At 38.6% G+C, this 17,632-nt stretch overlaps 1 protein-coding gene across 5 annotated transcripts in view; it reads right to left on the reverse strand.

Moving 5' to 3' along the window:
* Positions 1–217: 217 nt before the first annotated feature.
* LOC122544065 (AT-rich interactive domain-containing protein 3A-like) overlaps positions 218–17,632 on the reverse strand; it is a 452,979-nt gene continuing 435,564 nt past the window's right edge. For 3 of the 5 annotated variants that reach the window (XM_043683096.2, XM_043683297.2, XM_043683359.2), the window contains exons 5-8: positions 17,082–17,326; positions 13,284–13,580; positions 7,486–7,578; positions 218–2,899 (exon numbers count right to left, since the gene is read on the reverse strand). In XM_043683096.2, the coding sequence (XP_043539031.2) occupies positions 2,742–2,899; positions 7,486–7,578; positions 13,284–13,580; positions 17,082–17,326 (793 nt within the window). In that variant the 3' untranslated portion in view covers positions 218–2,741. The remainder of the gene's footprint in view (positions 2,900–7,485; positions 7,579–13,283; positions 13,581–17,081; positions 17,327–17,632) is intronic. The other 2 variants (XM_043683220.2, XM_043683170.2) reach the window with 2 other exon arrangements.

The following is a 17,632-nucleotide window of genomic DNA, read 5'->3' on the forward strand; positions in this document are numbered from 1 at the left end:
GTGTCCAGTAGGGCAAGAAAGCAAAGACTGTTCACCAACCCTGGAGCTGTAATCCCAACTAGTGAGAAAAATTCAGAACGAAGCAAAGTGGACAAAACTGACTTCAGAAATAGATATGAGCACAGGCATCTCTCATTGAGAAACTGACCAAAGCAAATCTATTAGTGTGTATAATGCTAACTGCTTGCAGAAATTCACACACACATTCAAATAGACTTTCAATTTACAGTTTAATTTCTGACCGGTTTACAAAGAATAACTCCAATGCCAAAGCAAAACACCATTTTAACACAAACATACTCTTGACAGTGTATTTGTTGATATAGCATCTCTTTCCTTTCTAAAATTCTAATCCAGAAGATGGTTTCAGGATTTACTGAAAACAGTTTTATTACTGAATAAGGATACTACAGACGCATATGGAAATTCATTCAGAAAATTGGGGTGGGGGTAAGGAAATGTGGGTAATTCAGTAGACTTGACCAATTGTTATTTATTTTTCTAATAGTAAAACAATCCTAATTTTAATTGACTAATAATATTGTTCCTATGGGTGAATAGAAAAATTTCATTTAGTAAGAAAAATTGTGCTGCTGTTGACAATAAATGATTAGCAATCACACACATTACTGGTAAAAATCCAGAGTGAGTGAAACACTTTAAGAAGCTGTTTGGTTGATTGTTTTAGTCAAGTATACATTCCAATTATGCATATTCCATGGGCATCAAATTGGAGAGAGGAATTCTCCAAAGAAGCAGCATTTTCTAAATGTACGAGAAGTCAAATGGCAAAGAAAGTCTTTTTTTTTTCGATTGATACCCCTGAGCACCACAATCCAGCTTTCACTTAATGCACTGGATTAGTCAAGAAGAAAACAAAAATAAAGTTTCATACACAGCTAGTAAGCCATTTTAGAATCTAAAGTCCTACTGCGTAGCATTGCAAAAAAGCCTAAACAAAGTGAACAACACATAATGGACACAAGAAATATTTACCAGCAATGTGCTACTGTTCAACAAAGTGTGAAATGTATTGTTTGATCTTTGGTACACAGCAAAAAAAAGCCACCATTAAACTTGGTTCACAGTCAGCTAGAATTCCAGCTAATGGCAACTTGTTCCCTTCCTAACACCCTGCAAAGATCCTAATGATGCGACTGGGAGTTGACAATCTGCTATTCAGAATAATGAGGTAGGTGTACAATAGAATATTCCCTTCTTTGGTACAACATTACAAAATTTAAAAAAAAACAGTGATTGGTGAAAATAAATGCTTCACAAGTGGCTTTACAATAAAAATACAAATTAAATAAAATGACTTCTATGAGGTATATTATGAGCATCTCTCTTTTTTTCTTATTAAATGTTAATTAGAAGATTCACGAGGTATTCGGCTGCATCTGTGAAGAGCAAATGGACAGGGGTAGAGGCAGAGGTTGCCATTTGAGTTTATCAGAAGTCAAGAAAAAGTAATCAATATACCAGCAAGATACTTCTTTCAGACTAAATTCTATAGACTTGACAAGCCTTTGCAATGAGCTGTTGGATTCTGACAGCATTAATTTGAACAGACACACCTCCACCTCCCCCTTGATTCCATTCAACAGCCTGGGTCAGTGCATCACTGTCAACATGATCATCTGGCCCTATTCAATAAAGCCACTTAATTGATAAAACTGCCCCACTGCTTTCTTTTTCTTTCTCTTTGTGCACTTAATCATAAATCTCCATATTATTGCTGCACAGGGACAGACGTGCAGCCATCATTGTGAACAACAGGACATGGATGATAAGACAGAATTGATCCCTGTAACACAGTTGTAGCTTTGTAAAAGGTCAGGCCCCAGATGTATTCCCAAGATTCTTGCCTGATATGGCAATTTCCTTTCGAGATCCAGTACCGTATGAACAATCCTTAAGCTGTTTTCTCTCTCTATAGTCTTATGAAGATTAAACTTCCTTCAGTATTTCAGTGTCATTCACACCAAACTCCATAAACATACAAGTATTAATCAGCCCATTTAAAAACTGTTCCCTTGCTTCAATATTGTACTATTTTCATTTTTCTTTTATATTTACTTTATATTAATATGATTGTTGAATTCAGCCCTGTGATTGACGCCATATATCCTGATAAATTATTCCTCTCTTTGGTAAAAGCTGAGTTACAGTATATGTTTTTTTTCCTGAAAACAACTGATTATCGAAATAAAATAATCAATCCCCCTAGATCATGAAACATTATTAAGATGCAAATATGATCAATCGCTATTCTTTTTTTCCTTTTCCTCCCCTTCTTTTTGGCCACATCTAATAAATCTTCCAAAAACTGAACGTTTCTGCAGTACACAATAAAATAGACAAGTGCGTCCAATCAGAATGGTCATCCTGAACCTCATCACCATCTTCATTGAAGAGTCTGTGGTTGTGTGGATGTCCATTTAGAAATATAAGTGTCAACCCACTTACAGAAAGCAACAGATTTACGCAAAGTTAAAATCTCTGATTTTGTTTTCTTTTTCACAAAATTTGAGTGGATTCCAGTCCAACAGTGATTAACTGTACAATATAGTAAATGTGACCCTCATGCATGATTGAGTTTATTTTCCCCATCACTTCACCTGCAAAGTTATTAATATTCTCATTGCAAACTTTCCTTGCAAAAAAAAAATACACTCTCAAAAAAAACACCAGAGTCTTCCGGGACTGTCTTGTGTGATCTCCTGCATATTGTTGAGGCTTCAAGGTGCAGAACTGGTCGGAGTGTGAATGTGAGATGAGGAAGAGGAAGGCTGGGCTTGTGCTGCTAATGCCGGACTAGGCATGCCCTGAGAGCTGCTGCTGTTCCCATTGCTGCCAGACATTGCAGGAATGACTGGCCTTCGTGCGAAGAGAACCCCTGGGGAAAAGTAAAAGTTAGAATTTGCTATTTAATACGAACAGACATATATGCAATGGAACACACGTGAGCATAGCACATGCTCAACAGACAGATAGGCATATTCTATTCCACTCTCTAATCAAACTCAAGTTAGTGTGAGGGTGGGTTGGAGACTCAAACGGTACCATTTTGGGTTCTATCTCGGACTAAAATTGAAAATAAAGAGGCAGTTTATTCTGTATCCTCCAACTGTCCATTGAGAAACAAGTCATTCCGCTGGGACAAATGAACAATGCATGTGAGACACTGCCTCTACCTGGCTGTACCTGAAAAATCCAGTCAAATGCTGTACATACATAAAGAGACTCTGGTCTGTTTCAACCAGTAGGACTGTGTGTCTATTTGCAGGAATCTTCTAAATTTCAGCAGAGTAAGAATCTTCATTGTCAGTCGAGCAGGTAAAATATAATGGAGGTTATTAAAATGACACCAGCATTTGATAAATACAGCTATGCTACTTTCTCTTGGAGCAGGATTTCACAAACAAGAGGGCTCAATTTTCAAAACTATTACCAGGTCATTTAAGAATTAAATACAAAACAGGTTTCAGACAAGTGTCAGTAGGTGCCTAGAATTCTGTTCCCATAAGGCTGTGGATGCCATATCACTTTAAGTTACCAAGATGGAGATGAATGTACTTTTGTTTGGTAAAGGCATAAACGTACATAGATCAAAGAGAGGTGAATGTTGTTGAAGTACAGATCAGCCTGGACATAACAAAATGGATGAACAAGTTTGAGAGGTTGACGGATCAATTCTTGTGTACTTTATAAGGCCATGCAATTTTGTATTGCATGAAATTGACTCATGTGTCAAATTGCCAGTGTCATGCACTCCTGTATAATTAGCTTGTTAATATATACAATGAATAACAATATAATTTTTACTGCATTTTGCAGTTTATTAAGATGTATCACTTCCATTATCAATTTGATTTTGTCAGGTATCTGGACAATTCGCGGGTTGTGAATGAGTTCTGCTCTTGAGTATTTTCATGAGTTGATTTGTACGCATGTTGGAGCACAATACTAGGACAATCCCTGGTATGGAGGGATTATTTTATGAGCAGAGACTAAACAGGTTGGGACTGTACTCACTGGGGTTTAGGAGAATGCGAGGTGATCTCATTGAAACACATAGGATTCTTAAGGGGCTTGACAGGGTAAATGCCGAGAGGATGTTTCCTCTCATGGACGAGTCTGAGATGAGAGGGCATAGTCTCAGATTAAAGGGACACTAATTTAAGACTGAGATGAGGAAGAATTTCTTCTCTCAGAGGGTTGTGAGTCTTTGGAATCCTTGCCATAGAGCTGTGAGGCACAGTCCTTGTGTATATTTAAGGCTTTAGATAGATTTTTGATCAGTAGAGGAATCAGAGGTTACAGGGAAAGGGCAGGAAGGTAGACATGAGGAGTGTTGGATTAGCCATGATCCTATTAAATGGCTGAGCAGGCTCAACGCACCAAATGGCCTACTCCTGTTTCTATTTCTCATCGTCTTATGGTCTTAGGGCAATAAAATATTTGTTCATAAGGATGAGGAAACACTCACATGGTGGCTCTTTAAAATTAATATTAATACAGCCTTGTATGGGAGTTTCTTCAGAAGCATGAGTATTCATAAATTAGATGTTTAATGAATTGGGGATCATCTGTACAATTTTAGTAGGTAATAAATATAGAAGTAAATTCATAGTTTTGATTGCAAATTCCTCAAATTTATAGTATGTTCTATTTTAATTATGGAGAACCTTAGGTTACGGGTGGCCTGGTGACTCAGTGGTTCGCACTGCTGCGTCACAGCAGTGACCCAGGTTTGATTCCAGCCTCGGGCGAATGTCTGTGTAGTTGTCCACTGGGTGCTCTGGATTCCTCTCACAGTCCAAGGCTAGATTGATTGCTATGCTAAATGCAGGGTTATGGGGATAGGGTGCAGGGCTGGCTCTGGGTGGGATGCTCTTTGGAGGGTTGCTGAACTGGATGGGCCTCTTTCTACCCTGTAGGGATTTTATGATTAAACAACAAGGCCTGCTGTGCTGGCACAACTGAAACTAAAAAGAATACAAGAGAAAATAATGAGATTTTAAAAATCGCAAAATTTGAAGGAAAGTGCCACTCTTTTCCTGTGACTTTTCAATGAACCCACATTTTGCAGCCACAAAGAATATAATGAGCTTCTTTTCAGTGATTATAGTATTTGTGGGGGAAAGTATGCAATCCCGTTCAATGCAAAATCATCCTGAGTGTATTTCCATTCAGCTCTGAATAATGGGATCAGTATAGGATTTGATGCTGTAATGCCAAATAATTTCAATTTAAAATCTTGTTTTATTTTGCACAATCATCCCTTTTGTCTTTTATTCTTATTTGCCTGACTTCCATTCTATCACTGACTCTCCATCTTATTCTTTCCCCTCTCACCATTTTGTTTGCCTCTGTACTTACTTATACACACTGCACATTGAAAATGTTAGCTTTCCTCAGTCGTCAACCTGAAATGCTAACTGTGTCTTTTTCCATGATAAGGGCATCTCTTATTTTTCCAAATTCTAATGAATAAAGACACAACCTACTGAACCTCTCCTCAATAGAAAATCCTTCTGTGCTTAACTTCCTGGATTTGATGCTGCCTGACCTGTTGAGTATTTCCAGCCTTTTGCATTTACATTTCAGTTTTAGATCTTGGTGCTGAAGGTACTGAATGTTATTTTGAATTTTCAGTGACTGCATACAAGAGTGCTTTGGTGGTGACCACCTCAGGTCAGTGTCTTCAGTACAATATGGAATACAGAAGCTCGCCTCTTGCAGTGCTTTACAAAAGATTATCAGGAAGGACAGGGTCTGAGGGTCATTCAGCACACATTTAGTCACGATGGCCAAATTTGTTTCTGACGATTGTGGATAAGGGTGAACTACCTACTACCTACTTGGGATCCTGAGAAGACATCAGAAGGTGGGTGCTAAAAGGGTGTGTTCTCCACTGGAAGACATGAGGAAGTACAGTTTAAAAATCAGGGTTCTTCCAATTAAGGAGGTGTTGAAAAGAAATATTTTCTCTTGAAGGGTCATGAGTCTTTGGAACTCTCTTCCCCAGAGAGTGGTGGACATAGATTTATTGAGGCAAAGGTAGATGCGTCCTTGACTAACAAAGGAATTAGAAGTAGATGGAAATCATAGCATCATAGAATCTCCTCTCACTTTAAAAATGTGCCCCTAGTTTTGAATTCCCCTGCCTAGAGAAAAGACCTTTGCTATTCACCTTCTCTTTGTCCCTCATGATCCTGTAAACGCTATGTAAGGTCACCTCTCAACCTCCTACATTCCAGTGAAAAAGGCCCCAGCCTATCCAGCCTATTTTTATAACTCAAACACTCCATTCTTAGCAGCACCCTTGCAAATCTTTTCTAAACCCTCTCCACTTTAATTTTCTAGAATGGTGGAGCAGGTCTTGATGGGCTGAATTTCCTACTCCTGCCCCCATAGTCCTTTGATGCTGGAAAAATGTAAACACCAGCATTCTTTTGCACACTGTGGAATGATTGGAAATATAAACAGGGGCTATGGATAATTATGGCTGGCCTGGTATCAGGCAACTCAAGAGAGGCTTTAAAGTATAGAGACTGTGCCATCTGTCATGAAAGATGGTGAATATTTCACTGCAGTTCCACGTGCTGCTTTTTTTTTTCTGGTCAAGACATAGAATGACACAGTGGCTCAGTGGTTAGCACTGCTGCCTCACAATGCCAGGGAGACTGAGTTCAATTGCACCTCCGGAGATTGTGCAGAGTTTGCACATTTTCCCCGTGTCTGCGTGGATTTCCTCCAGGTGCTCTGGTATCCTCCAACAGTCCAAAGATGTGCAGGCTAGGTGGATTGGCCATTCTAAATTGCCCATAATGTCCCAGGTTGTGCAGGCTAGATGGATTAGCCATGGGAAATGCAGTTTTACAGGGACAGGGTGGGTCTGAATGGTTGCTCTTCAGAGTGTAGGTGTATACTTGATGGGCTGAATGGCCTTCTTCCACACTGTAGAGATTCTATGATAATGTTTGCAACAACTATCTAAGATGCAGATTTTATTTTAGTATTGTTTTGCTTCAGTGTTTAGCACAACATTCTCTGATAACTATTCCAGTCCTATCCATACGTCCATTCCATCCCCCTACCTCCTCATTCAATCTTATTTAATTCCATGTTTCCATCTGTTCCTTGAGGAGCAGGTGGAAATTAAAGGGTAAGTGGACACGGCAGAGAAGGCGCTGGGCTACCAATGCTTACACAATGGTAATTAAACCCTCAGCTCAACAACACAGTCTGGATTCTGCAGTCTGTTTCTCAATCTAAGACAATGAGCACAATCGACCACAAATCAACAAGGGCAATTTCAAGATATTTAACTTTTTTAACTGCATCGGACTGCCACTTCATTAGAATGGATTTTATAGTAAAGACATCAAATTGTGTATAGAACTTAACGCCACTGCACTGCTATAAGTTATTGGATTTCCTGCTTGCAATTACATCGGAAAACAGCCTTCTATTTACCTGTGTAGACAACTCCATTTATTTCTATTGACATGTTGATGCTGCTAATGCCATTTGTAGACAGGTTCAATGCAGTTTCTTGTCTGTCATCTGCTGGGGAAAGCAAGAAGAAGAAAATACCAATATGAGTGTCAAAAAGTAAAATAGCTGAGAGAGTAAACTAGAGATGATAAGCTGACTCCTGGGACCTGATCGCACCGGGATATTTGATTACTAAGTTTCTCTTAACAAATAGCCCAAATGTTTTTCTTCCCCTTCCTTACATGCCTGAAGCTGAAGGTGAAATTGGGTGCAATTAGTAAAATTCTTTATGACCTACAGTTTTCTTTCTAACTCGATTCTATCAGCTTTTAAAAATGAAGTATGGGCATCTAACCACTGCTTTTTAGTTATCCCTCCTCTTTTATACCTTGATCTGTCGTATATTATGAGGTTTTAGTTTACACCCAGATTTTGTAATAAAAAGGTCCTCTCTAGATTAGTGGTACAATATTTTGTAAGCCAAAAGGATATCTATTATAACAGGCATAAGACAAGAGAAAAGTAACCCTTGACCGATCAAAGTTCACTCACCTGATTTAAATTTGAAGCAAAGCTTGGCCATTAACTGTCAGTCATCATCTAACTAGTGCACTATCCAAGGCAACATCTCTACCAATCGAAGTCCATTGGCCAACCAATCACCATGCTCATGTCACATTTATACTCACAGTATAAATATTGTGTTCCGGTTTGTAGTGATCATAATGAGATCAGCTAGGTGGACCTCAAAGAATACAAGTTCCCTGATTGGGGCTGTTAATCTGATCCAATTAGAGAGCCCCACTGACAGATTCAAACAGGAGTGTCAGAAGTTCTGTTCACTCTGACAGCTGGCTCTGAGGAAGCAGGACCAATGTCAAGTACAAGTGCACGTGCAAATAAGGGGTGACTTGATGATGGAATACCGGCTTGTGTGGAGTTATTTTACCTTTCAGAGTCATAGAGTCATAGAGATGGACAGCACAGAAACAGACCCTCCAGTCCAACTCGTCCCTGCCGACCAGATATCCCAACCCAATCTAGTCCCACCTGCCAGCACCTGACCCATATCCCTCCAATTCATATACCCATCCAGTTGTCTTTTAAATGTTGCAATTGTACCAGCCTCCACCAATTCCTCTGGCAGCTCATTCCATACACGTACCACCCTCTGCGTGAAAATGTTGCCCCTTAGGTCTCTTTTATATTTTTTCCCTCTCACCCTAAACCTATGCCCTCTAGTTCTGGACTCCTCCACCCCACAGAAAAAAAACTTTGTCTATTTATCCTATCCATGCTCCTCATGATTTTGTAAACCTCTATAAGGTCACATCTCAGACTCCGACGCTCCAGGGAAAACAGTCCCAGCCTGTTCAGCCTCTCCCTATATCTCAAATCCTCCAACCCTGGCAACATCCTTGTAAATCTTTTCTGAACCCTTTCAAGTTTCACATCTTTCTGATAGGAAGGAGACCAGAATTGCACGCAATACGACTTTTACATTGGTAGTCTTTCGAATTCTTGAGTATAAGATGAAAATCTTCAACTAAAGCAATTTTTTTTCATCAAGTTCTCTTTCACTGAACAACTATTGAGCTTAAAGCAGTATTTGTACTTCTGATGTGTTACTTATCTGGATCTCAGTGAACACTGAGCATGAAGTGTGTGCTTTGGTAGGCATTCAACCATAGACCAAGCATTGTCAGTATCATTGAATCTTAAAACACAGAGAATTATTTAGTTGATTGTTGACTTCATGAAAGAATTATCCCATTTTGCAGACACATCTTTTCTCCTCCCTTCAAACTGCTGTTCAACTCTTCTCTAATTATTCTTGGATTTTGTTCACTACCTATCCAGTGAGTGCTTAGGATCATGGGTCTTAGGAACAGGAGTAGACCATTTGGTCCTTCGAGCCGGTTATGATGATCTGGTTGTAGTCTCAACTCCAGTTGCTTGCTTGCTACACTATATTCCTTGTCAGTTAAAATTTATCTAAAACTGCATTGAATGCATTCAATGAACACCAAATCTTTCCACCTCCCAACCCCACACTCACCTCTGCTATTTGCTGTGAAAGAGTACCACAATACTAACAACACTTGGAGAGAATAAAATGTTTCTTCATCATCATCTTAAAAGGCTCTTATGCTGAAACTGTTCCTTTACATCTGGTTTCTGTGACAAGGGAAATTCCTTTCGGAATCCACCCTGTCAAAACTCCTCAGGATCTTACGTGGTTTAATAAAGTCATCTCATTCTAAACCCCAATGGATAAAGGTCCAACCTGTTCAATCTTTCCGCCTAAGATAAAGTTAAAAAATCACATAACACCAGGTTACAGTCCAACAGGTTTAATTGGAAGCACTACCTTTCGGAGTGCTGCTCCTTCATCAGGTGGGTGCACTTGGTGTTCTGTGATTTTTTAACTTTGTACACCCCAGTGCAACACCAGCACCTCCAAATCATGCCTAAAATGAACCCTTCATCTCAGGAGTAAGTCTAGTGAAACTTCTCTGAGCTGCTTCTCATGCAAATTTTGTCTTTTTTTTCAATTAAACAATACTTTGGATGTGGTTTCACCGAAGTCTTATATAGCTGCAGTAAAATTTCCCAACTCATTTTCTATTCCTATTGCAATCAGCAAAAACATTCCAGGTTTTTCTTCCTAATCACCTACTGTACCTGCAAAGTAACATTTTGTGATTGAAGTACCACGATCCTTCTGTACCTCCAAGTTCTGCAATTTTTCTCTGCAATTATACACCAAAGTAACTGTCTGCATCAAAAATGTTTTGCTTCCTTAGAAAAGCCACATACCATCAAAAGGTACAAAGCCAGAGGGTAAGCTCAGAGGAAAGTAAAGTTGCTTACAGTACCAACATCTGCACAGGATGTTTTCAGGTACCAGCAGAAAACATCACTTACTTAATCTTATGCAATTAAAACAGATGCTGAGAACAGTGGGCTAAAGAGAGTGAAGCTACTACTATGAGCCACAGGAAAGAGAAAGTTACATGATGCAAAAGTCAGCCATTAAAATAACAGACATGTTGCAAGCTTCCTTAGTGAATTATGAAGTCCTTAGATCAAAACCATTATATGTTGCACAACAAACACAAACTTTAAAATAAAAACATAATGAAAAGGAAGCAGAAACTGCATCAAATTGAAGGCTAAAATGTTGTAGCACTTGCTTTAATTAAAACGTTGAAAATTACTGACAAGAAGGCTGATCCATAATATGACATCATGTTCTCCTGCAGGTGGTGAGCCTGGAGGTGAAAAGGCACTTAATCATGCAGACTGGTAGCATACTCTAACCTCTACCGTTTTCTCAGCTCCACCAGGATTAAGTTCAGGGAGAGAAGGTCCCTGGTTGTGCTAGCTGCCCCACCACCACTTGAGGCCCACGGATTACCCTTCATACTGTGCATTGTCCATCATCAGGACTCAGTGCCCCTTTTCACTTCACATTCCACAATTTCTTTCAGTGCTTTTTCCCCTCATTCTCCCCAATTATTCTATTCAATTGTGTAACCTTTTTTTATCACCTTTTACTATTAGTCTCTTGTATAAGAAGTGAAACAAACTACTCATTTTGTATTGTAACCTTCATTCAGTATAAGATTTATTTTCTTCACTTCTAACCAATTTTAAACTTTCTTTAACAATGCTTTTATGTTTTATGTGTCAATAAAATTCTTTATTAGTCCTTTTTTAATAACTGCAGGATTTTTTTCCTGTGCCTCTTCTTCTTTTCCAAGTTTTCCCATTTCCCATCTACATTTTCAATTCTGCCCTTGGTAGTATTTTGTACACAACTTCAAAGTATTTTCATCGAATCACAGAATTATCAAATGGTGCAGCATAGAAGGACCTATTCCACCTATTGACTCCATGCAGCTCCCTTTAAAAAAAAACTCAGCTCATTCTACTCGCTTACGTGTCACATTTTTAAAAGTTTCTTTTAAAGTCTGGTCACTTTAATTATCTCAGGAACGTCAATTTTGTTTGCTACATGCTGTTTACTTCTTGTTGGAACATGTCTCATCTCTATAGTAATTATCACTTTGAAGGTTTCATTTTTTTTGCACACTGCCATTTCTGTTCATTTCTCTTTTCACTCTAACTTGTCTCCCATTCACATCATCTGGGACCATAACAAGTGCATACCTGTCTATGCCAGGTCAGATGACCAAACCTACCACAGAGAACTGAACTTTCTTTTCCCAGGGAAACCACCTTGGTACCAGGATGACTCCAAAAATGTTTACATGTAGAATAAGAGTACAGCCATCATTTGGTCACTAGACTGCTTGTATGTGGAGTTCTCACCCTCATTTCATAGACAGAAAGTACACAGATTCCTCAAAACTGAAATGCTACGCAACAGAACTGCCATTAAATATGTGAGCGCATTTCTGTTATGATCTCAAATGAAACTTCGACGCACATTACACCCTAATCCACTTGCGTTTTGTCCAATTGAACTTCTGCAGCACCTACTTGCCTTTCAAAGCCCAGTCACAGTAGATAGTAAAGATTGGATATATGAGCCTGTGTTCTCAGAGTAGATATCTGGATAATGTCTTGCAGCAGCTGATGCTCCACATAGGTTAAGACACTACGGCGGCAGAATGCTGAAGATTTGACTCAGACCTTGCTCAGGGTATAACTTACCAATGCGTACCCAATATTGATATTTGAATATGAAATGTGGGCAGATGTTTTATTCTACAGCACAGGCATATCTCACCTTTCTGGGGAATGAAAAAAGTTTAATAAAAGCAGAAGGTCTTCATACGCAAGTATGGAAGGTGGGGACCATACAATATGCTCTCAAAAGTACATTAAACATCACTCTCACGAAACAGAAATAAAAAGTCTTTTAGTATAATCTGCTAGGATTTTCCCATGTAAGGCAAACAATATTATCTGATTATTTGAACAAATTACACAGTATACTACTTCAAATGTACAATTATATAGAATATCTTAACATCTAGTCAGAAGACAGTTAATTATTACTTCTTGAAAAAACTATAGACAAATGTTCATGCCCACAGCGAAGAAGACAGTAAGTTTAGAAAACAAGACTAATTCAAGCAGAAATGAACTGAAGTTAAATTTCAAAAACCTGTAGGACAGATGGAAGGAGGTCAGGAGTGCCATACATTGACATGAGGGAAAAGAATTAATTAAATTCAGAGACACTGAAATGGGTCTCAGTTTCAACACAACAAAATATACATGTCAGCCTGTTACTATGGCAACAAAATGGAAATGACAAGGAAACGTATTCTAGCAAATAAGTAAAGAAAGAAAAGCATGTTGGTTATAGAGAATTTAAGATTCCAAGTGAACAAAGAGAATGTTGCTTTTCATGGTGATGATGTGCAACAAGTTAGAGTAGGGTGGCTCAGTGGCTCAGTGGTTAGCACTGCTGCCTCACAGCACCAGGGTCCCAGATTCGATTCCAGCCTCGGGTGACTGCCTGTGTGGACTTTATATGTTTTCCCCGTGTCTACGTGGGTTTGCTTCGGTTTCCTCCCACAGTCCAGAGATGTGCGGGTCAGGTGAATTGGCCATGTTAAATTGCCCATGGTATTAGGTGCATTAGTCAGAAGGAAATGGGTCTGGGTGGGTTACTCTTTGAAGGGTTGGTGTGAACTTGTTAGGGCTTGTTTCCACAGTGTAGGGGATCTAATCAAGATTAATGAGAAACCTGAAACAGAATGTAGTGTCTTCACATGAATTTCCCCTCCTCGCCTTACCTCTACTATTGATTTTAATATTCATAGGGATCTGTGTTGCCATGGCCAACAGGTTCTGCTGCAGTGCTTGTTGCATAAGTCGTTGCTGTTCTTCTGCCACAACTGAGACCTTTTTCTCTGGAGGCTCCCCGGAATCCAGCTTCTCACGCAGCTGGTCCAGGGCAGCGGCCTGAGCTGCTGCTACCTGTGCAGTGGCTGCCTGGGCTGCAACAGCCTGAGCTGTGGTCACATGATGACCAGCGATACTGAGTGGGATTGCTATTCGATTGTGTCCGGCTGTCGAGGGCATCGATTCTTCTAGAACAAAAGGAGAGAAGGAAACAATCCATTACCAAAAGATGAGGTCGCTGCAAAGAATTCCATCAAATCCATAATAGGACCACAACTTACATTACTGCCACACCTCAGTCAGGTCATGAGGTTTACAAGGGTCAGATTTTGATGGATTACAAAAATAAAAATCTGATTAATAATTCTTAAGATTTTCTGTGAAAATCACTACTAATATAATTACTAATCACTAATAATATACCACTAAATAATACATCTGAAATTTAAAAAAACTTTTGATGAGAGACTTTGATATTTTTATTCCTAGCCTTCCAGTGCTCTTTAGCTCATAGCCTCCAAAGAATTCCAAATTGACAGGACACGTAATCTATTCTGCACTGTATTGTGAAAGGTGCATTTTAAAGGAAGAAAAAGTACCTTTCTGTGCATCAATGTCAATCTGAAAATTATGTGAAGTACACAACTCTGGTGGAATTCAGAGGGTGAGGTGGCTACGTCAATAAGTGGCACCTTTTCTGATGAGGAGATGAATTCTCATTCCAGAGGTGAAGTCGTTGGTAATTTTTGCCTTGTGCACCACCAGCAATTTAAGAGTGTTCCAAAGGTACAACAGAAATTCTACAAGAAATATCCTGGTTAACTAATGCAACCTCTCTGGACTTTGCCTTTAAATAAAACATTCTAGTATATCCATTATTTTTGTGCACCAATTTGTTAATATCAGAAAAATGCACTTCTAGGTTAAGTGTGGCAATGATCAATCATTCTTTTGTCCTATTTGCCTATGTATTAAACTGAAATTGCCTACTCATTTTCTCACAAGAATCATTTCTTATTAAAAAAGTACTTTCCAATATCCTCGCATCTGCTGCTCTGCTTTTGGTGGTTATGGGAAGGAGCTGCCAAACAGGTCTGCAAGAGCTGGTACTTCAGTTTTGTCTTTCGAAGGACATGTAAAGATTATGGGCTACATTTTGCTGCTAAAGGCAAGGTGGGCCTAAGAACATTTAAATGTTCCTGTGTAAAGTAGCCAGCATTTCTTAGGGACTGTCCATGTGCAGTTAAATGTAAAAATCCAAGTGCTGCTGTCTGAGATGCTCACATCCTTGAAAAGCTTTTCAAAAATGGCTCACCCACCATCCAACTCATTGTTCAATCACTTTGAATTTAAACATTTGAATTCAAATGACTGTTAACTGTCAAGCAGCATGAATAGGTGCATTCTTCATTACTCTAAACAACCTCTCTGGCACAGAAAATTAACTTTAAAAGCACACTGTCTCATTCCTACGGTTGTTAATTAGTGTTGGATACATTAAATATTGATTTAACAAAAAGTGCATTAAAGCAAAATACTATGGACACTGGAGATTTGAAATAAAGCCATAAAAAGCTAGAAAAACTCAGCAGATCAGGGAACATCTATGATGAGAGAAACAGAGTTAGCATGTGGACTCCAAAAGCTTTTCTTCAGAATTGAAATGGGCTGGAAAATGATGGTTTGTGCTGTTAGCAAAGGGGGAGGAGGGGCAAGTGGAACAGGCATCATGGTGGATGTACAGGTGTGAAGTGATTTGTAAAAAAATCAGATAGAAGTATGTTGCTGCGATAAACTAACTGCAACCTCAATTCTTAAACATTAATAACAACTTTAAAGGACAGGAGCTTCCTGTGCACTGACAGCTGTCAGTTTTATAAATTCAGAATGAATCAGTCATCTTTATGAACATGGGACAGCCAGAAGTGAGGTGACTACAATGTAATTTCAGTTATTTTCCCTTGCTATGAAGAAGCTTAGGCCTCCAAGGATTGGTACATGGAATGGAAATTTAAACGACTGGGCATTAGGTGACAAATGGAGCAAATCAACTCTTGATATTACCCAACTGTAACACTGAAAGAAAATGCAAAAGCACTTATGTCATAAATTACATTTACTGCTTAGTAGGCTAGCAGGCTATGATGTTTACACACATTTTGAAATTTAGTTTTATACATTTATGAAAAACAACATTGTGCCTTTGTTTCAGTAATTTAATAATGAAATCTTGTATTTGCTTGAATCACAGTTTCTTTGTTTATAAAATCATTGAATGATATAGTACTGAATGATACCATGCACTTCCCATTGAGTCTATATCAGATCCTTGAAAACACTGCCCAATTAGACCTACACCCTAGTATTTTCCTCATAAGCATGCAATCTCTTTCCTTTTCAGTTATGTAGCCAATTTTGTTTTGAAGGTTACAACTGAATCTGCTTCCGTCGTCTTTTCAAGCAGTGCATCCCAGAATATAACAACACCCTGTTGAAAAAGATATTTTCACTTTCCCCAGATTGCCTGGTTATCAACCTCTTCATCCACCCAATCAAAACACATAATTTTGATCACCTCTACTTATACTCCCTAAACGTCTCTGGCCTAAAAACAGAATCCCAGGTCCTCTATCTCTCTAAATAACTGAAGTCTTTCATAGCTAGAACTATTTGATAGCATCATTCAGCTCAACACCCACAAGAGATCAATAGTCAGACACTGAATAATACTCTCATTTACGGCTTTTGTTCCCTTGGGTTCCAGCCAGTAGGAACACCAGGTAAACATGTTTTGTTTGACAAAATTAATCAAGTTTGCTTAAGTGCAATTACAGTGGTGTGTTTTTTTTTATTAAGGCAGTGCATAAACAACTCCTTGCGCATTTCTCCTTGCATTTCCCATACTTTTATATTTAAATGAATTGTGGTCGCGGAGGGATGGGGTAACTACTGGTTAAGTGAAACTTTGCTCAGGACCCAGGAAATCCTTAATCCACCTTTGAGTGATGGCTCAGAATGTTAATCACGATCAGCAATTAATCACTTCAACCATGAAACAAGACATCACTGTTCTAATCTCAGTGTCCTGATATTGTTTTAGATCTTCCTATATTTGCTGTTTATAGCATGATCTAAAGATCTTTGATTATGTTGCAACTGTCTCCTCAATATTAATTATTTCCCATGTTACAGAATAGACACTAAATGCACTTATTAGTGACAGGTATCAGTGACACATACTAATAAAGCATGCCATGGTTTAAAACCTCAGTCCCATACTTAGGAATGACTAAACTTTCTTTATATACATACAAGAATGAATGAAGGTGACCAAAATGGTGGACACTATAGTGAAAGGAAGTACTTCCCCATTTCAAGGATTGATTTTAGTTTTATAACTGTACATATGCTTAATGTGCACACACATTCTTACCCTTGATTTCTCCTCATCAATAATTTGAATTCTTAGACAAAGATACCTACAGTGCAAACTACAGCATATCAACTGCGAATAAGTAAATGCGCCTTAAATATTTAACTCAATGCACAAAAGAATTTGAGTCCCTGGGATATTTCTCCCTGTCTCTACATAGAAACAAAGTTACAAGCCAACTATATGCCATTGTGCCTCTTGAAGACTGTATTCCATTAATTCAGTGTTTTACTATGTAAAAATCTAAACACAATACCTTTCTTTATAGAAAATCCATGGCTAATATGGCTGCCATTATGTGTGGATATAGCTATAGTTGGCATCTGTATCTTAGGAGAAGATAAGATAGTTGGCGTCCCCACAGGGGAATAGCTAAACAATGTAGATCCATAACTCTGCCTTCGGCCCTCTCGTCTGTTGCTATCAATAGCTGCCTGCAACTCTCCAGGTGAGCTCAGCCCTCGCTTTTCACATTCATATGGATATAAGTACTTCATGTATCTGGAAGGCAATGTAAAGAAAAATGTTAGGTATAGGTGCAAATACTCTCTGAAACATAATTCGTACTATTGCATTCTCATTCTCTTCAATGTGTGCTTGGTGTAATTCTGGGACTGTAACATCTTTGAATCCATTATACCCATCATGAATACCAAACACTACCAGAACAAAACATAGTAAACTTTACTTTAAACTTCAGACCACTCTTCCTTAGAATCAATCCTTCAACTTTATTTTAGAAATCATGCCTTTTACAGCGCTATGTGATGTGCTGTCAATTTCTAATCTGTAAAGAAAGGTACTGCA

This window comes from Chiloscyllium plagiosum, unplaced genomic scaffold, assembly GCF_037043375.1.
Source record: "Chiloscyllium plagiosum isolate Xiang-an unplaced genomic scaffold, Cpla_swu_hap1 HiC_scaffold_1, whole genome shotgun sequence".
NCBI lineage: Eukaryota > Metazoa > Chordata > Chondrichthyes > Orectolobiformes > Hemiscylliidae > Chiloscyllium > Chiloscyllium plagiosum.